The sequence below is a fragment of the Ambystoma mexicanum genome, chromosome 6p, assembly GCF_040938575.1.
Source record: "Ambystoma mexicanum isolate Mex_15411 chromosome 6p, UKY_AmexF1_1, whole genome shotgun sequence".
NCBI lineage: Eukaryota > Metazoa > Chordata > Amphibia > Caudata > Ambystomatidae > Ambystoma > Ambystoma mexicanum.
In genome coordinates, this window is record NC_090935.1 from 1,521,084,387 (window position 1) to 1,521,109,231 (window position 24,845).

The 24,845-nt window shown below is 45.9% G+C and overlaps 1 protein-coding gene across 2 annotated transcripts in view; it reads left to right on the forward strand.

Moving 5' to 3' along the window:
- PDE6B (phosphodiesterase 6B) overlaps positions 1 to 24,845 on the forward strand; it is a 653,633-nt gene that overhangs the window by 152,584 nt on the left and 476,204 nt on the right. The window contains exon 4 of one of the 2 annotated variants that reach the window (XM_069626382.1): positions 627 to 767. In XM_069626382.1, the coding sequence (XP_069482483.1) occupies positions 627 to 767 (141 nt within the window). Of the gene's footprint in view, positions 1 to 626; positions 772 to 24,845 lie in introns of those variants that run through there. The other variant, XM_069626383.1, reaches the window with a different exon arrangement.

Genomic DNA, 24,845 nt, shown 5'->3' on the forward strand with positions numbered 1-24,845 from the left:
TCATGGACAAGACAGGCAGGCTGCACCTACAAAGCAATCACACACAAAAACTGGCCTATCATCACACACCACCAGATGCCATAACATTGCCATACAGGAAACAAAGAAATGCCAGAGGGAGAAAAAGCAAGAAAACAGGCCTTACCTGCTGTGCATGCTGTCTCTGCAACAGTTACCACCGTACATCTGACAGACCCCCTTCATCCTTCACTTGAAGGAGGATCTGATGACCCTACCCTTCAAAGAACAACTTCATCTCTACTTCCGCCTCTGGATCTCGCCTTTTCCCCACTCCCCTACACCTATCACGGCTATCTCTGCTACCAATGCCCCCTCCCTAGTACCTCCTGGGTGTGTTACGTAGGTACAATACTGTGTTGCTTCTGAGCTAGATGCTTGCTTTATGCATTCCAGTACCCACATTGCTTTTATGATACTCTGCTCTAGGCACATCCAGGGATTATACTACGTTTTACACTAGCCCACAATCTCTTTAGGTCATTGTCTGGATACTCGAGATTTAATTATCAAAACTCCAAAGCAAAAACAGATAAACAAATCAATAATCATTTTTAATTTCAATTGCACCTGCGAAAGAGTGATGTGTTGTGTGTTTCTCCATGCAGGTGCTGTTGTGGTCGGCTAATAAAGTGTTTGAAGAACTAACAGATATTGAACGACAGTTCCACAAGGCCTTTTATACCGTGAGAGCTTACTTGAATTGTGACAGGTATTCTGTGGGCCTTCTGGACATGTCAAAAGAAAAGGTATGTAACATTTTCATAATGCTATTAACCATTCACATTTAGTTGGGAGGGAATACCATTTTAGGAGACAAGTGGCAGAGGCAGCATTTGGTGCTGGGTGCGAGAGGGTCCTGAGGTGGCACCAGCATTGCACATGATTCAAGGCCAGTTGTGCCTAGTGTATATTTTCAGTCAACAGTCGTAAATGTCTCCGAATTAGCATGATAGACAGAGGCCAAACACATTTTGAGGGTCTTGGAGAGAACAGATCAAAAACAAAGCACCCACAGAGATACTCATTTCTCAGTTATAGCCCTCTATTCATCTGTCACCATTCAAAGCATTCTCATACCCAACATACCAATTGCTTAGACGCAGACTCAGCCTATCATATGCTAAAAATATATTTTATTAATTTATCATACCATACAATATATATATATATATATATGTATATATACACGTCGAAATTCACAACTCTAAAATATAAGGGTGAAACCCCTCATACAATGCAACACAGTAATTACACAGAAGAAAAAAAGCAGCTTGTCCAACCTATGTCCAGAAGCATTGCTGATCAATATGGAGTTGGGCCAATGAGTTGTTTTGCATCCTGATAAAGGCCTAAATAGAAAATGTTAAGGGTGCCCCATGAAGAGAGCTCACCCTTAATTTAGGGGCCGAAACACACCAGTGTCGATTTTTTGTTTGAAAATTACATTGCATAACCAACTAAGTGAGGTGTGAGACGAAAAACACTGAGGCCAGTATTGGTTGGGCCTCAGGGTTATGCCACAAATGTTTTGGCCAAATAAACTACTTAGATGATAGTGTTCTGTTGGAATGGCCACATGATTAGAAAATAAGGCAATCGAGGGTTGAGACCAATGCTTTGTTCTACAAGTGAAATGGTGGCAAGAACCAATAAGCGAAATTAGTTTTTGGAATAGTGGCACACTTTACTAACCCCACAACTTAGCTTCTGTGTAATTACTGAGTTGCATTCTATGAGGTGTTTCACCCCTGTTTTTTAGAGTTGTGAATTTCAATGTGTATATATATATTTTTGTATGGTATGATACATTAATAAAATATATTATTTGTATATGATAGGCTGAGTATGTTCCTAAGCAATTGGTTTGTTGGGTATGGGAATGTTTTGAATGGTGACAGAGGAATAGAGGGCTATAACTGATTAATTAGTGTCTCTTGCAGGCGCTTTGCATTTTGTGAATCAAATCCTGGTAGAGGGATACTTTGATCCGGGCCCTACCGTGTGTGATGAGGTCACCAACAGGACACTGGAGCATTTGACAACATTTTCATGATGTTTGTGTCCACAATATATGCTGGCATTGCCACTCTAAATCATTGTCATGATAATGTTCTCACATTGCATGCCAACAATGCCACTGTAAATCACGTGCATGATGCTGCACCCACAATATAACGCACGATATATGCTTGCATTTCCATGTTAATTCACACTGATGATGCTGTGCCTACAATAAATGCCACCATTGTGAATGCAAAACACTCAATCGGGTGCATCTGTAATATATGCCAGCAACACTATTTTAAATCAGAAGAAGCTACTTCTATACAAATGCTAGCAAATTCACTTTAAATCATTTTCACTTTCATGTTGTGCCCCCAAAATAAGACAGCATTTTAACTGTAAAACCATCAGCAATGTTGTGTCCACAGTACATGTCAGAATTTCTACCGTAGATCGCTTTTGTGATGATATGCACACACTATACACCATTATTGCCTAGGTAAATCACGTTTTCCTAGTTGAGCTGTCATTATATGTCCGAAATGATTCTTAAATCATGTAAATGTGTGTAGCCCACAATATATGGCAGCATTCCTACTGTAAATCACTTTTGTGATGCTGTGCTACCAATATGTACCAGCAATCATATCAGTAAATCACCTTGATGTAGTGCCCACAGTATGTGGCATTTATCATTGCATTTTGCGTTCAAAGTTCAAAATGCTATTGCACCCTTTCTCGCCTGCCAAACAAAACACATGCATCTTTTGTACTTGCATACACATTCATTCAGTCCATTGTACTCACACTTACAGAAACAAACATACACAAACAGACTAAAGCACTCGCACACATGGAATGAAAACCTTTACACACATTTCATAATCTTGGAAACATTCATACATAGATACTGTAAGGTTGGAGAAGTAAGGCTCGGACACAATGGTGGGATATTTTTCGGTATATACTTTTACAATCAAAGAAGGGTTGGAAAAAGGACTCACTCTCCCTAAAACTAAGAGGGATTTCCCTGCCTCAAAGAAAACTAGTGAAGTTGTCAAGATGTCCAAAACCAAAAAGTCTGTCACTTTTGTGTCTGTAAAGCCTACTTTTGTCCCCAACACTAACAACTTAAACCAACTGTGCAAGGATGACCTATTCATAAAAATAAAGGATTCTTGGTAGTTCCATTGCCCAGAAAAGTTCCCAGTCTCCCAGGCAATCAAAAGGGATGCAATAAACAATCATCATAAGTATAGGATTCCAAGGCGAGGGGGTGCTCCTTTCTCCTAAACTCCTTCTAGTTTTATTCCTTTTGGGACTCTGAGCCCTGTATCCTTTCAGGCAAATGTCACCAGGTAATTCACAAAGATATGTTTCTCAGATTCACTGCTCTTATCCTATAAACGTGGTGCACTTCCATACCAAGCATAGGATTAGGTCCTTTCAGGCCACTTGTCCCTGTTGTTCTCAACTTCTGATGTGGGTGCAGGTCCCAAACACGCAACCATATGAACAGCTTGGTTTACTCTTCTGTAAACTGTTGGCATCTACTGGACTGTTTCTCTTTCTCTTACATGGTCCCAGATCCTCTTGTTCTCTGTTACTTCAGGTCTTTGCCTTTAACATGGGTGAGGTACGCAGACTTGTAACATAGAATTGTATCTGCTTGGTTTAATTTCCTGCCAAGCATACAAGTTCTCTTTGTTTGTTTCTTCTTCACTCTGGGTCCCAGACCGTCTTATTCTTGACTTCATATATTGGTGTGGGTCCCAGACTTGCTCTTTGTTGTTGTATCTGTTTGGTTCACTCTCCTGACAAATATATGATTCCTCTCTCTTGGTTATTCTCGGTGTCCCAGACCCTCTTATGCTTTGACTTTAATAGGCTGTGAGTCCCGGACTCGCAATGTCCCTTCAGGGTCAGAGACCCTCTTATTCCTCTGGGTCCCAGACTCATTAATGATTTCACTTTCATATGGGTGCAGGTCCCAGCCTCGGAATTTCCCTTTCAGGGTCCCAGATCCTCCTCAGTTCATAAAGTTAATTCAGATATAAAAACATCCATCGAACACAAACAATACATAGCATAAAAATCAACAGAATACAGCATACAGATAAAACAACCACCATAATAAATTCACTGGCTCTCAACAGAGACATCAAACCATAGATCTTAATAATGAAACACAGCATCTTATCCCTTTAAAATCCCTGTTCTTCTGAGCATAGCACGTTTCAAATAGGACAGAAGGGCCCATGCAGTCAATTCTGAATCCGCCGTCAGAAGCAGCAGCAAAGCAGGTTTATAGCAGCATAAATCCGTGCGCTTTATAATCTGCAGAATTGTTAATTTTCTGATGTCCCCATATCCGCGGCAGAATATTATAAAAGGACTCAAATCCTCTCCTGTAGCCCCACACACCGGGCAACTAGGGTCATCAAGGTATCCTGGCCACTTTTCAGTATTTCCCCTCAACAATAGACAATCAAATCTGCCCTCATAATGAGCCATCTGTGTTGCTTTTTCGTGGCCCAAACGAGATACGTCTGTATAAGGGGGATCTTGTTAATCAGCCTATGCTGGCTATCATGATATGTGACCCGTCCTGAAAGGGCCCGCTTGGCTGTAATCCCTTGATGCACAGCCTTCTTATACATTCTCAGTTGCAGGGAAGATAACACTACGGCGGGAGGAAACTGAGCCTGAATATCACTGGAGCACAAAGACTCGTTTACAAACCTCCGCCAAGGTATTTTAGACCAGGTTTCCTTTTCCAGCATACTTCTTATTATAAAATGACACAGAGTTGCATGCTTGTAGGCTATCCCCAGTTCCCTTTGAACTGAGACACAAGAGGACGAGCCAGAGAGCCCCAGGAGTTTAAAAAAATAACGATTTTCTTTTCCCTGTCGGTCACTGGACTTAGTGTGGCCCCACAGGGGTTCTCCATATAATGTGGCTGCCTTTATTTGTGTTGTGTAATCCTTAAGGACCGATTGGATATGCTGACCCTTGCACCTTGCCAGAAAATGGCATATACCACTGTGTTTTGTCTCGTCTTCAATGACTGCTTTTTTACATGGGCATTACCCATCATAACCTCTGAAACCCTAACCCCCAAGTAGTCAAATTCAGCTACCCTTGGGATATTTTCCCCAATGCAGACTATGGGACGTATCTTGGTGTGTCTCTTCCCTCCGATGCAACCCATCACTGCCGATTTAACAGTGTTGATTTTCAGTCCCTGACCAGTCATAAAGGTGGCATATGCATCGACCAAGGTCTCAGGGCCCTAGGGGTTCTGGCCATAAGAACCCTGTCATCGGCATAGGCCAAATCTGGGAAGGCCCTGCCCCCCAGGCTCAAATAGTCCATGCCTGTTCCCACCAGGGCCTTCAACAACCCGTTGATGTACAGTGTAAAGAGTATGGGGGTAAGCACACACTCCTGCCAAACCCCCAACCCTACATTGAAAAACTCTGTACACCTACCCCCTGGTCCAATACGGACACTTGCCCTGTTATTCATATTGATCTCCCGCAGCACCACCAGTATTGCCTCTGGGCACCCCATGGACTCAAGCTCGGCCCACAGCTTCAGTCTATCAATTTTGTTGAAGGGTGTGCTGAAGTCCATAAAAGCAAGGTAGACCGCCTCTCCCTTGCAAAACACAAAGTTGGGAACCGGGAGATACGAATTCAGTGCTTGTTCCATCGTTCCCATTCCGGGTTGAAAGCCAAATTGAATATCCGCCAAAACTGCCCCTTCTGTAAGCCATGTCTCAATATGTCCTAAAGGACATGTTCAAAAATTTGAAAAAAAATGTCCAGGAGAGATATAGGGTGATAAAACGAAGGAATAGTTGGATCTCCCTTTTTGAAAATTGGGAAAATGATCGCAGATTTCCATGAGGATGGATAATGACCCAGGCTTAAGCAAGCACTAAAAGCTAACATCAATACCGGTGCCCTTAGGTCAGTTTGCTAAAAAAAAGGTCAGTCAGTATTGCATCTGGTCCAGGAACTCGATTTCGGGCCTGTTCTCCAATCGCTTTTGAGACCTCTTCTATAGAAAAACGAAGAATTGAACCACATGTCTCCTTCCCCTCTGGTTCATAGCTAACACCAAACAAAGAACCTAAATAGGATACCCAGTCTGCCGCCCCCACATGGGTATCCGTATGACCCTCCTTCCCATTGTATACAGGCCCCCCTTAACACATTTCCCAAAACCTTTAGCATTATTAGTCCTTTTGCCTCCAGAAACTCTTCCCTTGCCAATTCTTTAAGCTCTATTTTTCTATGTTCAATTGCCCTACGGTAATTGGATCTGGCTTGGACGATGTTACCTCTAACTGTCACCAAGAATTTTAGGGCATTTAGAAGTGCCTGTTTAGCCGTCCCACAGGCCTGGTCAAACCAACCCCTGCCCCCAGAGTTCCCCTTCGGTTTATGCTGTACCAAAAAGACCCCTGTGAGTGCCTCCTAAATAACCGTAAACAATCCCGCTACCACAGGTTTGGCTGAGTTCTCAAGGATTTCAGTTATTTCCGGGGTCAACCCAGCCATAATATTTATATGCAAACTGGAGGGCTTGAATTTTTCCCCAGTTTAACCCTCTTAGTGACAGTGCTTCGATTTCCACTTTGCAGGGTACACTGTCTATTGGACCCTCCTTTCCAAACAGTCCTCTGATGGTTAAGACCAAGGGATCATGATCACTACTACCCACTCTGACCACTTCAAAACTCACAATATCTTTCCACAAATCTAGTGATAGTCAAAAATAGTCAATGGTTGAAGAACCAAGATGGTTACTGAACATTTGTTTCCTTGGGATGTCCGGATCAAAACGGCCGTTCACCGATCTCATGCCCCATTCGATCAACAAAGTACTTAATTGCAGACCCCTTGCACATACCCTTGTATCCTCAATTTGAGGTTCCCGAACATGTAGAAGATGGTCCTCCAATTGTTCATGAAGATCTTTTACTGATCCCCACCCCATTCTGAGATTAAAGTCACTCCCCAAAATTAGCCTATTGTTAATACGCCCTTCGTCCGCGTGATACTTATCCACAAACCCCTTTACCTACTCCCATCTATACCCTTTCTGCCTAGAAATTTAGGATATCAAACTTTCCTCTACCTGGCGGACTAAACCTTAGTAGTTGAAAAAGTCCATCTGCGTCTCCACCACCTTAACCCTACAATGTAGTGACACCTTGACCAAGATGGCCAGACCCCCATAACTCCTCCCCTCTGATTTGTTTTGGCCGGTATGCCATAGGAGACATAGCCATCCAATAGGGGAATCTCTAGGTCCCAGGTTTCTTGCAGGAGGATCACATCATAAGACCTCAAGAAATTCAGGTTATCTGCCTGCTCCAATTTTCCCCTGGAACCTGCCATATTCCAGGAGATAATCTTAGCATTGGAACCAGCCTCCTCAAGATCGTGCCCATTCCCAACCCCACTCTCTTGGACCCCCTCTATTCTCTGAGGCAAAAGTCCCTCTGTCAGTCCTGCTCATCCAGAGATAGTAAGGGATCAAATCTATTCTGCAAAATCGAACCCCTGAAGGCTCCTCCCCTTCCATGCCCCTGTGGTTCACTCCTACCCACGTTAACCTATGGTTGCACGCAGATTAAATTGTGTGTAACTGGGGCACCCCCTCACCAAATCCTATTCCCCTGTTTACCATCCTCTCCATGAGGCCCTCTGTAGGTGCCGCCAGCAACCCATTTGTGGGGTAGAAGAAGTCCAAGCCAACCATCCTACTGTCCAGTCTCGTTCTGTATGCCCTTAACCCTCTCGGGAAATTTGAGGCTACCATATGCCTAATAATTTGTGGATTTCTGAAGGAGACGACGATGCAGTGATGCTCAACTGATTTTCTAGTGAGGCCCACCCGTCCCACTCTTCTGGCCATTATGACTAGATTCAGGGCTTGGTCCAATCAGGTTGGTAGTGATCCAATGCGTGGCTTTGTTCATCTGCGATTTTGTGGTTTCAAAGACACCCTTGGGCAAGCCCCTTACTCCCATTATCCCCCCCACCAATGGAGCCGTCGCCAGGGGAAGATTTAACACACTGTTCTCACCACCAACCCGCCCTACATCAAGAGCACTAACTAGGGCTCCCTGCATAGGCTTGGTCCTTCCTGGAACCTTAGTCCTAGGACTTCTCTCCCTTCTACAAAGACTGTCTCCACCATCTTGGATAATTGTACCACCCGTTTCAATACCCTCCATACCACCCTGCCCCTCCTTATTGTGTGCTACCACCGAAGCACACACCAACCCTTCCCTTCTCTCTAGCCCAGCCAAGTTCCTCCACTTTTAGTTTCAGATCTCTAACTGAATCATCCAAGATTGCCAGGGTATTCATTACCCCACTTTTGAATGATTGGGGTAGGGTGTGGGAGGCCTCAATTTTTTCCAACCATTTAGCATCTTGGAATATGTCCCTCGTTGATGTGCCCTGTTTAGAGGCCAAGAGCTGATTAAGGGGCTTACATTTTTTTTATCAATTAGGGACTCTAACCAAATCTTGTTGTCCTCCCTTGTTGTTGAGGCCAGCGATATATATCCACCAAAAGAGGGGTATCCCCCAGCTCCCCCGCCACCCCTACCTCGGTCCCCTCATCCATACCCCCATCCCCTCTACCTATTGGTGCTGTTGGTGCTGTTAGATCCCCATTGTTACAAAACAGGAAAGTACCAATTCTCAAGGGAGTCTCAATATTATCAAGGTTAGACCCAAACACCTCCTCACAGCCACTGTCCTTATTGCTCACATTACACTATGTCCAGACCTCAGGTGAACCCCCACTCTTCCCCCTCTCGTCTAGCCCCCCAATAGACGAGGCAGCTTCCCATATAGCTTTTTCAGTAACCTAGATCCTATCAGCCAGATTCCCGGCCATAGTCTTTAGACAGTTATGCAACAAAAGTTGGGATGCAGCCCGCCTAGCCCTTATGGTCCTAACTGTGGGTTTGGGGGTTAGTTTTGGGGCTCTGGATTGTTTAGGTTTTTTGGCACTGGTTGCCATTTTTCCCAAATAACCTTCTTCCCTCAATTTCCTTTTTTATCATTGTTTGAACAAACTGGGGTTTAATTTGGTACAAAAGAGTGGGAGCTAGAGTGCTAAAATACTAGCAATATACAAATCCATCCTAATAAAACAATGTTAGCATGAGGAATATGTTATGATCATAAATACCAGACAAAAATGAATATGATGTGGTGATTGATACACAGAAATTAATAAAAAATATTGCTGAATTTGTGATATAAACATGTAGCATAAAAGGAATCAAAAACAAACAAAGGCAATTAAGAGAAATTAAGATTCAGATTTCAATACTCAAATAATAGCCAATTCCATTTTTTAATGTTATTTCTAAAAATTTGCCAAAGTTAGTCGAGATTTTAGGCAGTCCAATATGTAAACAATCAGCGGTACCACCTATAAAGAGTTTTTGGCCCGTAATCCAATATGCCAATGATTTTATGAAATCTTATAAAATGATAACTCATGTAAACTGATTAAGTCTAATTTAAGCTGGGGGGGTGCTGTTGAGCAGCCTAATAAAATGCTGCCTAGCTCTAGTGCTCCATGCACTATCAACACGAATCCGACTCCAACAGCGGATAAACTGTCACCCTCCAGTCATCAATACCACTGCGGGTAGCAGACATTACGTGGCACATCTGCCTCCAATTCTGGGGAGAATCGGTGCAGCTGAGTGTAATTTTGCTGTGTGTGCGGCCTTGCTGACGGCCGGGATGGCCTGGGTCGCGTGGATCTGCTGAGCGGCCACTCGGGGTCGCAACTGGACTGGGCCTGACAGCCGCAGCGCCCCTACACCCACTGTGTTGCGGGCATTTATAATCCTTCTCTGCCGACAGGTGCTGCGGCTGCTGTGGGCCTCACTGGCTGAACCCCCCCAGCCGGGGGTGCCGTATGCTGGTGGCTCCGGCCACTGCATCATCGATGCGAGGGAGCGGCAGGGACGAGTGGTCCCTCCCACCTAATATCATACAGGCACAGGTGGAGTGCCCCCGGGCTGTGTGCTCCGCCCTTCCTGGCCCCTCCTGCACCACTTGACTTTGTACCAGCGGCAGGGCCGAGTTGGATTTGGCGAGCAGCCCGCGGTGCATGGGCACCCCGGGTCCCCCCAAGCTCGCTGGATATCTGGAACTGACCCTGGAGGGGTAGCGCTGCGGGGACCCACGCGGCGACTGGAGCGACAGCGCAGCAGAACTTCGCTCAACTGCTGTGGACTGTCAGCGGCCCGTGAGTGGCCCCTTGAGCTCCCACTGGGGGTGAGTCGGAGGCCGGCGCAGGCGAGGAGTTTGGGCATAGCTGCCCCTGACGTTGGGAGGTGAGTGCTTGGGGCACCGGGCCTAAGCCGGTATTTACCTTCTTCTCTGGTGGCGTCCTTGGACCCCCCACAGCGCCCCCAACACCCTAATATACAGTGGCCAACTGTCACACTTGGGTTGCTGTGTGGCCCGATGCCACCCGCTGCAGGGCCCAGCGCGGGCAGACCCCCTGCCGCAACCAACAAACATTCATACCTGTGCTGTGGTCTGGGTCCGTGCACGGGCCCTCTCTGGAACCTGAGGGCCCCCTGGATGTTACATACAGTGCTGCCTGGTTGTGCCTGGCATGCTCTAACACGTTGACCACCGCAAACTTTTTGAACACCATATTCCATGCTAAAACTTACATCTGTTTGGATGTTTACCTGCTGGAACAAAGCTTGCCACGAGTCATATGAAGAGGACGGCGTTCACACATATGCTGCCCCTGTCATTGACCCATATACCACTCATACTATTGTGACCTGTTTCATCCGCACTTCTATATATTCAGGTGGCAGATCACCGCCCAGGCCATGCCGCTATATCAATGCTTCCTTCTTTACCCTATTTTCCAGCCCCAGGAGCTGCATAATTAACAGGCCAACTCTTGTCAGCCGCTCCTGTTTCTCTGTTTTTCTGTGCCTCCACTCTGATCCCTTATTATTCCTTGCTGTTGCCACTGAGTACTGTCTGGCCCCTGCCTGGACTGCTTGAACGGACACGGCGCCTTGACGTCAGCCATCTGGGCTCAACCACACTTTTGACTGTATTGAGATGTCTAACAGATCCCAGGGTGCCAACAAAACGGGGGCCATGGACAAGTTTGCCAAGGTGGCGCCTAGATCAGAGCCGGGCCACACATCATCCAATCAGGAAGAACCTGCTTCACCCTCTGCTCTCCAGCCCCTGACCTCGTGGCAATGATGGAATCTATGGCTAAAAATGTAGCCTCTTTCCACAAAAAGTTGGACGATATAAATGCTAACATCGCATCACTTAAGACTCAAATAGATCACGCTGGTACCAGGATCACTGAAGCGGAATCTAGGATTGGAGCCAATGAAGATGGATTACGCACCATTCAGGACACAGTTGCCTCCCTTACCCGCAACATGAAGTTCGTCAAGGCTAAGTGTGATGATTTGGAGTCCTGATCACGCAGGAACAATATACGTATAATAGGTGTTCCAGAAAATGTCCTCAAGGGTCGTATAGAGCTAGCGGTTGAGAACTTGCTTAAAGAGCTGCTCGACAACCCTAACCTGTCCCCCTTCTTCACTGTTGAGCGTGCACACTGTGCCCTATCTCCGCGACCCAAACCCAGAGACTTCCCCAGGTCTGTTATTGCTAAAATTCTCAGTTACAGGGACAGAGATCTTATCCTCCGCCTGTCACGTGAAAAGGGGGAACTGCGTCTTAGCTCCCAAATAATCAGGATCTTCCCCGACTTCTCTGTGGGGGTGCAGCAGGAAAGGCGCCAGTTTCTTGGTGTGAAGAAAATGTTGCGGGAACGAAACATCTCCTATGCAATACTGTTCCCGGCATGGCTGAAGTTTACCTTTATGGAGAAACTCTGCTTCTTCACGGTCCCCGATGAAGAGGTGAACTTTATAGAGGCACAGATACCGCTTAACAATCTGGCTGAAGATCTTATGGACAATGACTGAGCCGAGGCCTGACTGTTCTCGGCCTCCCTAGGCTTTTGGCAATTAGTATCCTTTAGCTCTTGAGTTGATAGCAGCGTCTGATCTACTGGCTCCCCACCACATGTGCGAATAGCATTTTGAATTATGGCACACCTTGCCATCTGGGTTACAACCGAGAATCTCCCTGTAAATGCTATACCAGTTATAATGTGATACCAGTCTGTACCCCTATTTACTGATGCACTTTGTTTTGCCTGTCTTATCTGAAATTGATAGACCACATTTGCAGCTGCTTTAGAACTGCTCCCTGCCACTGTATGTGTTGGTGAGATGGAACTGTGTTCTAACGATGTACACTGCGGTCTTAAGTACCAGTTCCGGTACTTCATACTCCTGTTTAGTTGATTGCACGGCAACAGCGTACCCACTGCCGTTGCAATGGCTACTTTAGAGTACTTGTTAGGTGTAGGTCCCTGTTGTGCCAGTAGTGCGGTTGGTCCATGTTGGGATTGGCCCGCTGACACCTGTTTGGGGGGATCTGTTGGTAACTGCAGGAGGCGGGAGGGTGGGGACACTGCCAGCTGTAATGGGGTTGTGAGGGAGGTGTTGTTTGGGGAAGTTATATTGAAAATGGCAGAGGCGGATCAGCATTTCACGTCATGGTAGGGTGTCATAATTGGAATAATTTTATCTGTGGATATACGCTCGGCCATCCTTGCTGGGATGCACCTTAGGACAATGAAATGGCCATAAATATAATGTCCGGGAATATCTGGGGTTTGAGTAACTACACCAAAGCCTGCAAAATCATGGCTTACGCTCAGAGACATGGTGTTAAGATACTTACGCTGCAAGAAACGCATTCTCGAGGTCACCTGGCAATGAGCATTGCACCGTCTTGGTGGACTAACAGATTTTACACGACTTATTCCACACAGGCCAGAGGCGTGCTGACGCTGATCCATAAATCTATTAAATCCACACTCCATAAGAGTTATATAGAGCCCTTTGGGCAGGTATATTGTCTTACACTACACAATGGTAAACAGGGAATACCTTCTTGTGAACACTTATGGTCCCACTGTAGACACCCTGGATTTCGTTGATGCCATAGCCTCTTTACTGCTGGGCTATGTAGGCATTCAGATCATCTGGGGAGGTGATATGAACCTGATACTCGACACCAGCCTGGATAGAACTGGAACTGCGCTCAGAACCCTGTCATGCGCAGCACGCAGAATACACATGCACAGCACAGCACTTGACATCTGAGACGTTTGGAGGGCTCCCCACCCCCAGTTGCGTGAATATACTTATTATTCGTCAGTTCATGATAGCTTCTCCAGAATGTATCTTTTCTTGGTATCTAGTGACTTGATGGGAAGAATTGTTAAGGCACAGATACTTACCCGTACGCTGTCCGACCATGCCCCGATCACCCTGTCGGTGCAATTTGGAACATCCGTGCCTACATGTAGCACGTGGCGTTTCAAATCCGCTGCCCTCCTCGATATAGTTTTTAAGGCTGACATACTGGCGGATATTGAGACCTTCTTTGAATGCAACTCCCTAGAGGCTACTACTGCTGGGGTCCGCTGGGAAACTTTCAAACTATATATCAGAGGAATGTCCATCTCGAGGGAGGCGGGAGTTCTGAAAACTATAAGAAACAACCTCAGTCGTTCTGAATCCAAGCTACAGGAGTTGGAACAGGATTGCTCGACAGCAGCCGACACAACCAAACTCGCACAAATCAGTGAGGAACTCAAGGTCTTCGAGACGCACGCCATGAGGGAGGTTCGATACTTTAGTCACTCACAAGCTGCACGGAAATACGGGGATGGTGAAAGACCGGGAAAGACACTGGCAAAACTAATGAGAGGGGAATGGGACCAAGACCAGATTGCGTCCATCAAGGACGCACAGGGCGTTCCACAATGGTCAGACCAGCAAATATTGGGGATCTTTAATGAGTTTTTCACAAATCTCTATGCTTTACCCCCGGAACATAGTGAGCAACACATGAGAGATCTCCTTGATCAGATCCCCACAACATGTATCTCCTCCTCGACTAGGGACCAATTAGATTCCCTGATCTTGCTAGAAGAGATAGTCAAAGCCATCTTGGACCTCCTGAAGGGCAGGGCGCCAGGACCTGACGGACTCACCCCTGAATTTTATCAGGAACATGTCGCTATTCTTGCTCCCAAATTATTGGAGGTCTGGGATGAATCACTCTGTGTGTCTGTCCTCCCTCGATCCCTGCGTGATGCGGTCATGAAATTGTTACTTAAGCCCAACAAACCTAGCGACGAATGTGGCTCATACAGGCCTCTCTCCCTCATGAACATTGACACCAAGATTTTTGCCAAGGTGATAACAAACCGCTTCCTTCCGATCATGACATACCTCGTTCACAAAGACCAAGATATTTTATCGGGATTATGTGCCAGATTCCCCCCTTGATCCTGTAGCGACTACCCTCCTTGCCTGGGGCCATCTCCTGAAAACGACTGCGGAATCCTACCCCTATTATAAATGGCTCCCCATCGGGGGGTTCCTCGGGCTGGAACCTACACACGATACAGCCTTGGCCCGACGCTGGGGTGCCCTAGGTTATCAGGCATTGACTGATTTCTTTCCCGAAGTTCATTGATCCACAGACATGGAGGCAGGGCCACTCTGCGTCCGCACTTGAGATGTTACAGTATTATAGGCTTTGCGCTGCCTTCTGCGCCAGATGACCCACTTTTCCTGCTGAGCCTCCTGACACCCCAGAGGTTGCCTACATTGCTAATTCGAGTGGCACCCGTGGCGTCGCCTCCTCTTTAAATAAAATGCTATTGGTGGGGACCCCAGCCCAGCCTTCCAAAGCACGCACCGAATGGCCATCTATGGAAAAAGATGTGCTCGCTCACCAACAGAGTATGCCTCAATTTCCGCTACCGAGTCATGCAGTTTAAATTACTGAACAGGTTGTACTACACTCCTCTTAAAATCTCTAAGATTGCTCGCACTATCACACATACCTGCGCTTGCTGCAAAGTGGAGTGTGCAGACTATCTACACACATTCTGGACATGTCACATACCGGGAGATTTCTGGGATGGGATCTTGAAGGCTCTCACTGATATCACCGTCACTGTGATCGACCCTAGCCTGCTGGGAGTCTTGTTTGGGGTGTGGAATACTGACCATACTAGATGGATGGCTAAATTCCTAAAAATAAGCTGCATGGTAGCCAGGAAGTGTGTACTTCAGTGTTGGAAGAGCCCCTCCCCACGACCTTTCACAAGTGGCTCAACGCACTCACCTGGTCCCGGACTTGTGAAGAAGAATGCTTCACTATGCTCCCTGTGCACTCTCGTCCCAAGAACATATGGTCTGCTTTCAACAGTTACCTTATCAGTCAGGCTGAAAGCACATCCGAAAGTGACTCACCCCCGGTCCCACAGGGATAATCTCGAGTGCCGTAGTATGCCACAATTGACTGTTTCTTCCTCTCTTTGATGTACTATCCCTTCCGCGGGTGCATTGTGTCCTATGAGTGTACTGATTGTATGTTATGCTCTGACATGTGTGTTTGTTGTAAACCTCTGCCAAAAAAAATTATAAAAAATAAAAAAATAGTCTAATTTAAGCTGCTGATGTTAACGTCCCACTGCTTTCACCCCCCCCTGACCTCCCTGCCGCACTGCCCGACTGATGCTGTTGAAGGGGAGAGGAACTCAACGGTGCAGACAGAGAGCAGCCAACATTACAAGCCCAATAAATGACAAAGTATGGCAGGAAAATAGGGGGGCAGTCACCAGTTTTCAAGGACCAGCAAATCTAGGAGAAAGCAGCTGGTATAAGGCAGAACTAGTGCGGCTAAGCCCAAGGGTAGGGCACGCCCCACGGCTTAAGGAGCCGCCAGAGTCCGACTCTTCTCCCCTGTCCCTTGGGACTCAGGACACGTGTTAGTTGAGAAACTATTGGAAGACGGCAGTCAATTTGTTCAGTTTAATCAATTTAGAAATAGCAGCAACAACGGCAGCACGAAGATACAGCGAAGGCCGTCAGTGTCAACATTGATGTGCCCACTTACTCAGATGCCGGGCCGGAATTGCGGTTCCATATAGTAAGTAAGATCCATACAGTTCTGTGCGCCAGAAAGTCAGGAATTCCCAGAAGAAAACTGCACAAGTAACACCTGAATGCACTGTATGCACGGACTGCGTAGGCTTGAAGGACTCTGCCGTGGACTCCGCCATGCTCCAATCCTGGGGCAAGGTTTGACCGCAGTGGCCCACCCCCAAAAGAGAAACACTGAAAACAGACCAGGGCTATGCAGGGGCTTACAGGTCTGTGCAGGACTTCAAGGACTCTGCTATGGACTCCTATTCTGACTTCTCTCGGCACCCCTTTGCTTCCTTGGACCTGAAACGCCTGTCATGTAACCCACATTCCTGTTAGCTTCTGTGTTGTAGGTACCAGCATTTCCCGAGCAGCTGCATTGTGCGCTAAGGCTCCAGTAGAGTTCAGGTAAGCAGCGGACACTGCAGCAGCCCTGCAGACATCTCCTGACTCTGCCTGGCCGCACGTCCTACCATGCTGGTGTTTCACCAGGGTCTGGGGGACACATAGGTTCATCACGGAAGCAGCACAAGAGGTCCTTCCGGCTTTAACCAGGTTCACATTCTCCCTCCTCTCTGTTTGCGGCTTCCCTTTTGGCTCCTGTCTGTCTGCCCGCTGCATGACTCCCACAGTTCCTTCATGGAGGATCGTTCTCCTCTTGTGTCCCAGCTGAGCACATTTTGAACTCCTGCATTGGTTTGTTACTTTCACTTAGACCAATGACAGCCTGTGAGAAGCTAGACCGCTCGTGTTGATCCTTCAAAGTGATCCTCGGACTGTCATCTTCTTTTTCTCAGTACTTTTTTAAAAACCAGATGTAAAATACTTGATTGGTATTTTAGTCTTGTCAAGTATATTATTTTGATTAATTTATCAATAGAACACATTGGCTCTGGCTAGAGGGGAAAAAGCAGCACTTGGTAATGGAGAAGGGGTTGGTCGTCCTAAAGCAGGGTCATAGTGTGTCTCCTGGGAATAGTTGCCCCTAATCCCATGGGGGGTTTCCTTCCCCTTTTGATCCTCCTCCGGTGCACCACCCCCAGAGGGGATTATTGCAATGTGGATGCACGTCCCTGGCCCCATGGGAATGGTCTCCCCCAAGATCGATATAGCAGACAATGAGGTACAAGGTTAATAATAATGCAGGTTTATTAGTGACCAATAAATCGTCAGTCAAGCAAGGAAAACCTAATTCAACAGGATTGGTTTCATACAGGAAAGTCTCTGGTTTTGAATCCCCTCCCAAAAAAGTCTCCATGATTCAGTCCCTTACAGGTTTGGGGTTTGAGCGTCTGTGATACATTTTCTCCTCTTCCTAGTTTCATATTAGAGGGTAGTGGGCTGTCCCTGAACTCTCACAGGTAGAAGAGAGTACTATTTACAGACACTGTGAGGTTACTGTACTTACAAAACTTGAGAGAGAGGCAGTCAGGTCACCAGGCCGAGACTTCGGACCTACCATCTCTGCAAAATACTAACCACCCACAGCACCTGCTCTGCTGACGAGCAAAGGAGCAGAGAACATGCTTACATGGAGGCTCCTTTCTGAAGACCAGGAGTCACTGTTCAGAACCCAGAGCCAAAAGGGATTGCGATCTGCGTCAATATGCAATCTAAAATGGCACGACTCCAGCACCTACCTGTGATGTTTTGCTGGGACAGCAGAGTATAAATTAGTGGATCAAGGCCTACGCCAATCAAAAGCCAGGATTACAAGTAGCCTAGAAAATAACCTATGGGAAACAAAGCGGGAGGAACAAAGCCTCCTCTTGAGTCATAAAAAAGGTAGGAGAAGCCTAGCAGGACATAGAACTCTGGAGGAGATACATCTACAGCTGCAGTCATATTTGACACAAGGGACATCCCTTGAAGACCACACATGGGAAGAGATCCAACTGGAGAGTCCAGATCCCTTGATTCAAAGTGACTCCACAGAAGACATATCGCTGATACCATAGTCGGGTGATCTTAAGCTGTATAGAAGACGAAAAAAGTTGCCATTCTCTGCAACTGTTCTCTTGGAGTCCTGGTAGGAGGTAAAAAGCCAAAGCCCCAGAGCCACACTTTGCCTAGAGGGAATTGGAATGTACCATATCATTCTGAACACCAGAGACATGCAACATATGTACCAAGTTGTCCACCAACATATCAGGCTAACATACCTGATTCCAACAATCAAGTATCCTTGGTAAACGTGGCAATTTTTAAGAGTATATTTGAGACCCCAGTTTACACAAAACAATGGGCCTCATTACACGGACGGCGGTGGACCAAGGTGCTATTAGCAATACCGGCACCGCCTTGGTGGAAAGGGGAATTACCGCCCTATTCCAAGGTTGGTGGGGCAGTAATTCCCCCTTCCCCTATTGCCCTTCCCCATTCCCATTTTTGCCCCATAGGGCATAATGGGAATGGGGAAGGTGCTAATTACGGCACCGCAAATTGCAGTACCGTAATTAGCTCCCTGGTCCCTTTGCGGGTTGGTTTTTTTTAACGCCTGCAAAAAGCAGGCATTAAATTCTCCGACCCGCAAAGGGACCTCGTAGTAAGGCGGTAAGGATTTACCGTTACCGGTAAACCCTTACCGCCTACCGTGTAATGAGGCCCAATGTCATAAAAAGAAGAACATATAAGAGACTGAGACCGATAATGGAATGCAGAGAGTGAGGCTGCATGGAATCCACTTAGCTTTTCATAGCTGGTCTGCGCTCACAGGGTTAACACTGATATGAATCCAATTTGATGCAGATTTAATAATGATGTTTCTAGCAGTCACCATACTGAAATCATTATGGCTTATTATTGTTGATTAACCTGTAACCAGACTGATCAATCCATCATTATGATATTTTATTTCAGAGGTGCTGAAGTTAATGCAGGCTCTGCCTGTAGGAGCCTTGTCCTCAAGCAGTTGTCAAAAGGGCACATCTGACCTTTGAACATGCTCTGTGCAATGAGAGAGCAGGTGCTTCAGCCCTGTCAGTTGACTGGTGCATCTAGACACATTTGTACAGTATGCTTCTGGTGGGGAGTTTTATGAAAGCGGTGGCTGTTTAGCAGACCACCTTTTCTGCGATAGTGTACCCTCATCATTTTATGGTTAATAATAATCATAAAATGTGCTTTTGCACACCAGTTAAATTGTTATCCTTTCAGCCAAAAAGGTTGAGATTCACCCTTCTAAGGGTCTGGCTCATCCACTTGATTCAAATACCTACTGAGGCCATCCAAACTGATTCCCAACACAGGCTTATGTTGCATGCTCATGTCCATGTCCAATCCCTGTAGGAATATGCGCTAATGCAGCAACCGGCAAATCTCTCCCTACATGCTGTGAGAAACTAGAAGGTGTCTTACCCACTAGTCCCCAGGGATCTGTCATCCAGGTGGCCAGGACAGGGCCATCGCTTTTGGATCCAGTTCCTGGGGATGGACCAGTGTGGGAGGATCACCTGGGTGAGGGGTCTTTGGGGAGTGTGAGTGGGACACAGAATGGTGAGATGCAGTATCCTCTTCCCTGTAACACCTTTACCCCATCCTACCAGGTAGGATATTTAAGAACTCTACCCCACCTTCCCTGTCGGTTGATACAAGAGAAAAATAGAAAGAAAGATGAGACTAGAACAATCAAGGAAGCCAAGTTAGTTCAGAATAAAATGTCAAAATGGGCCATAGAAGGGGCAGTATTGACAGGCAGAGAAGGATTGGGAATGCAGGAAGCAATGGGTACATTGTAGGCAAATAATCAGCGCCCGATGGACCAAGGTGGATACAGGTCTGTGCCACGAGGCAGAGGTAGAGGTATGGGCTATACAGTTAGAGGATGAGGATTTCAAAATAATAATCAAGGTGGGTTTCAGAATAAGCAGAATGAGAATCAGAGTACCCAAGGAGGATTTAATCAAGGGGAACTTGTTATACGGGCACCCCAAGTATGTTGGAATTGTGAGATAACAGGGCACATTGAACGCGTATGTGGGAGTCACAGGAATGTACTGAATGGCCAATTTTCAAGAGGGGGGCAGGTTATCCTCCACCATATAGCACACAGACTAGGGAAGGGTTTGTCAAAGAACATACAGTGTATCAGACAGAAGCGCCGCAAGTGCAGCAGGTACAGCAGCAACAGCGAGTGCAAATGAATCCATCACAACAAGCCCCCATGCAGAAACTGCAATATGCAAACACAATACAATTTCTGACAACCAGAATAGGAGGTGTCACTGTGGTAGGAGGAAATCCTTTCACAGGGACGGAGATGAGCCTGTACCCACAATAGGACAGCTCATATGGTGACGTGATGTGTTCAGTGCTATCTGTGACACCAGACCCCCAAGAGGAGCCAAGGTTCGATGTGACGATAGGAAGCAAATCTTTTTCTTTTCTAGTTGACTCCTGGGCTACTCGTTCAAGTATACGAGAGGGAAAATTTCCAATGTCAGGGATTGCCACGAATGCTCAAGGGTTCTCTGGAGCTGCAAGTCAAGTTCCTTTTACTGATGAATTACCAATCTCTATAGGGGAGTGTGACATGTCTGTTCCTTTGTTATATTCACGGCAGACACCAGTTAACATTTTGGGAAGAGATTTAATGACAAAACTCAACATGACGATTTCATTCACTGATCAAGGAATAGTGTGCTCCACTCCAGGAACACACTATTTAAATATGAGAGAATGTATATCGGCGTTCACAGGGCAAGTGGCTCTGCTAGGCATTCCAGTAGATCCAGAGGTTTTTCTATATGGCGTGAGCATTCTAACGACATGGCTACCTGGCTTAGTCGGAAAAATTGTGAGGATACCTGATGAGTTTTTGTTTAGACCGCAAATACCTATGGGCGAAGAGGGGTGACAGACAAATTTTATTAAAGATGAGACATTTGGAAGCTGGCACGCTTCTGGAGAATGGACAAGTGCAACAAGTACCAGGATGTCACAAAAGGTGGTTGCCTATGTTTTGGTGTAGTGCATATTGGAGTATTTAGAACCGCCTGGATAGGCACTGATAGGCCGTTTAGGAAGTTGGAAAGGAATACGATGAATGGCAATGCTATTGAGACCTGACTGTATCCAACAAAAGAACAGCCTGAACACCCGAGGAGATAGCAACCTGGTGTATATATAGGAAGAATCGACCCGGAGCACAGGATTACTTCTGCCCCTGATGAATGTCCGGTTATTTGAAACACAAAGGACAGAAACGTATATAAGTTGGGCTGGTTCACACAATGGGAAATGAGAAGAATTGAGTTGCCATTGTTGTGTTGTGCTAATGACATTTTTGGCATATAATTTTTGACACTGTGAGGTGTCATGATTTTAAGATGTATATGACTATGTTATGTGTATATGTTTTTTAAACAAATGAGTGTATTACTTGTGCTGAAGAGAGATTAATATATTAAAAATTATATTTGTTTGGTAACACTGCCTTTGATGATCATTGAGAACACATAATGCAGCCCATATTTGTTAAGTGGTTGCTACAAGACATTTCTGTCTGAGGGTATATACTGTTTGATGTAGTTTGTTATATGTTCCTTCCTTTTGTTTAAATACATATTATTTATCCTCACTTAGCAGGAGGGAATATCACCAGAGTGTGGGGGTTACCCCTGTAGAAAAACTATCTCTCATACCCAATGCCATGAAAGCAGTACACACGTTCAACTCTAGAGAGGTTCCAGAATACAATGCTAGGTGCCTCGTTCATCTTGCAGCATGCATGACCAGAGGACAATTCCAGGGAAGTTGGGCTACTTTGCAATGGAGATCGAAATGGTCATTTCTGTTTCAGGATGATTATATCAAGACTTCACAGATGGAAAAGCAACCTGGATGGGAGAGCAAGATGCTTGTGTATCCTGCAGAAGGACAGGAAGAGGTGGTCATGAAAGACATGAAGAGAATGGAATTCCCTGATATAACAGAGATAGCTGGATTTCCTGGATGTTGGGAACAAACTCAAGTCTTAGTCTATGGACAAGTGAAGTCTATGAAGGGATGGGAAGGAGGACTGATGTCCTGTGCAGCTCATCTACTGAAGTCAGAATATGTGCAAGAGGTACAGAGAGTAAACGATGGGTGTTTAATGTCATGGGCTAAGCATGCCAATCTGCTGACATGGGTAGAAGATGAATCAGGTCCAATGAGTGTGATCCCCTTGCCGGATGCGACATTGTGCTTCTGAAGAGAAGGAAGAAATCATGTGGGAGAAAACAAAGGTTGCAAAACTACAGTTGACGTTTCCAGGATGGGAGCAGGGGCAGCCGTCCTGATGGATTGATATTGGGCTTGTGGGCCTAGGGCCTACATGAAGCTGCCCAAGGATTGGGGAGGAATGGGTTCCTTGGTGCTCATCCATGTTCCAGCATTCGTGATTCCTCAGAGTGACTTGAACATTGGAGAGTTTCCAAAAGTAAATGCCCATTTGAGAAAGAGAAGAGCGCTTGAATTTCTCGAACGCACCAAAAGAAATAACTACTTCTCAGCCAAGTCAATAGAAGCCTTTGAATCCATGCCGTATGAACACAGGTTTTTCAGCAAGACTGCTTCAATATTTACAACTATCTTCATGCCTGGGATCCAGACGATGACCCATGCCAAATGGTTGCAAATTATGAGATTTGAGCTCCTGCAGACAATCAACACCACTATAAAGATATTCTATGCTATCAAGGAAGAGCTGAGGGCCATACGACTAATGACCCTGCAGAACAGATATGTCCTTGACATGATCACAGCGATGGAAAGAGTTTGCGCTAAAATTGGGCCATCGTGTTGCACGTTCTTACCTTCTCATGATGACGAGAATGGGACCTTGACAGAGGCCATAACGCTGTTGACAAACCTGCATAATCAGATGGAAGACGAGACAGAGGTCATTATAGATGACAGTTGGTTTTGTGTCCATATTCTCTTGGATTCCGTAGTGGATGGCACTATTGCTCATGCTGATGTTTGGATTCCGTGTGATCAAGATAATAATTGCCCAGTGTAAGAAGACAGCAAAGAAAACAGTAGGAATGAAGATCATGATCGATGTCAATCAGGGTTTGGACCCAAAGAATTGGAATCACAAGAAGTACGTGGGACGATGGGTCTACTGTAATCCAAATGGACAGTGCAATTACATGACCTGGAGTGTGGGTGAACATGTCAAGTCAGCTGGCCCCCTGAGGGGGGGTAATGAAGATCTGGACTTCAAAGAAGCTCGTATTCAAGAGGAAATATCAAGATGTGGAAACTGGTGAAGAGGTGGTCGATGACTCAACCAGAGGGGGGAATGTAGAGGAGCAGCTGCATGCCTCTGCAGGAAATCGCGCCCCCCTACCTCCTGTATATTGGAAGCCTGAGATTATGCCATGCTTGACACCAGCAGTTGTGACCATACCACGGTGAATATTCAAAAGAAGGTACCCTCTAAGAAAACCTTGTCAAATGTATTCCCAAAGAGACAACAACCTGAGGGAGGGACTCATTGAAGGAATTTGAAAAACGAGATAGAAGAGGAGCTGGTGATGTCACGAGAGATGAACATGACGGCCTGAGAAGACTGGCTGAAGATTATGCATGGACCTTATAGAAACTGATGATGAAGTTAAGAATCAAATAAACTTTCATATGCGAAATGAAGATTACACGTGTGTGACGCACTGCAGAAAATGCAAGCCGTTCAATAACTGTACAGGTGCAGCAACGCAAATAGATTAAGTAATCTTAGAAGCTGGCTATACGTAGTGAGTGGACTGCAGGCAAAGCCGCCATTGTATAGAAGCTGGACATCGTTGTCATGAATTTAGTATGCCCGGACCCATGGAGAGGAAAGGCAGAGAACTGTGTCGCAGCAAGAATTAACTGAGATTGTGGATATGAGTGGCGAGGCTGTTTGGTCTGGTATCAAAGTGAAAGCAGCCAAGGCCGGTTATCTATTCGTGAAGGCGGTGAACGTGAGAAGCTGAATCATCCCTTGTTAAGATGCAAAGTAAGAACACCAAGTGTGCCAAGTTTTATTCATTTAAGATATTTAAATGCTGAAAAATGGACCAAATCGTGGTCTCCTGCCACATGAGCCAAGGATGGAAATAGAGTCGAGATTGGAGTCCTAGAACAGCGATAGTGTGTGCTCGCACTCCCTTATATTCCCAGAGACAAGAATACTTTGTAAGGCCAAGTTCAAAGACAATCTTCATCATAGAAGGCATTTGTGATGAGAGACGTTGGGCTAATTGGGTGGGGAGGTAAAGTCAAGTCCACCTCCTGGCACCTGGGTATGAGCTTACGTGCTGCTAAGTTAACCGAATGTTCCAGGCATGGCACGAGCATGCCAACCAATTGTAGAGGGACATATAATGAAGGGCCTTATAGTTTGAGAGCTAATGATATACTGTGTACTTAATAGTGTTGAAGATTACATGTTTTAGAGGTAGGCATAAATTGTCCACCTTACAGTAGATATCCAACCACAACCCCACCCCTTATAGAAAGTATACTTAGATGTTCCCTTTAAGCCTATCACAAACTTTGGTAGGTTTTTCTCATTTGCCACGTATGATTAAATTTTAGTATATAAATGTGTTTTTATGTGAAATGAACCGAGAGCTCGAGCGGACGTCCGTTGATGTCCTTTGTAACTCCCTGTTTTAGACAATTGATAATTAAACAGCAAACTTTGCCATCT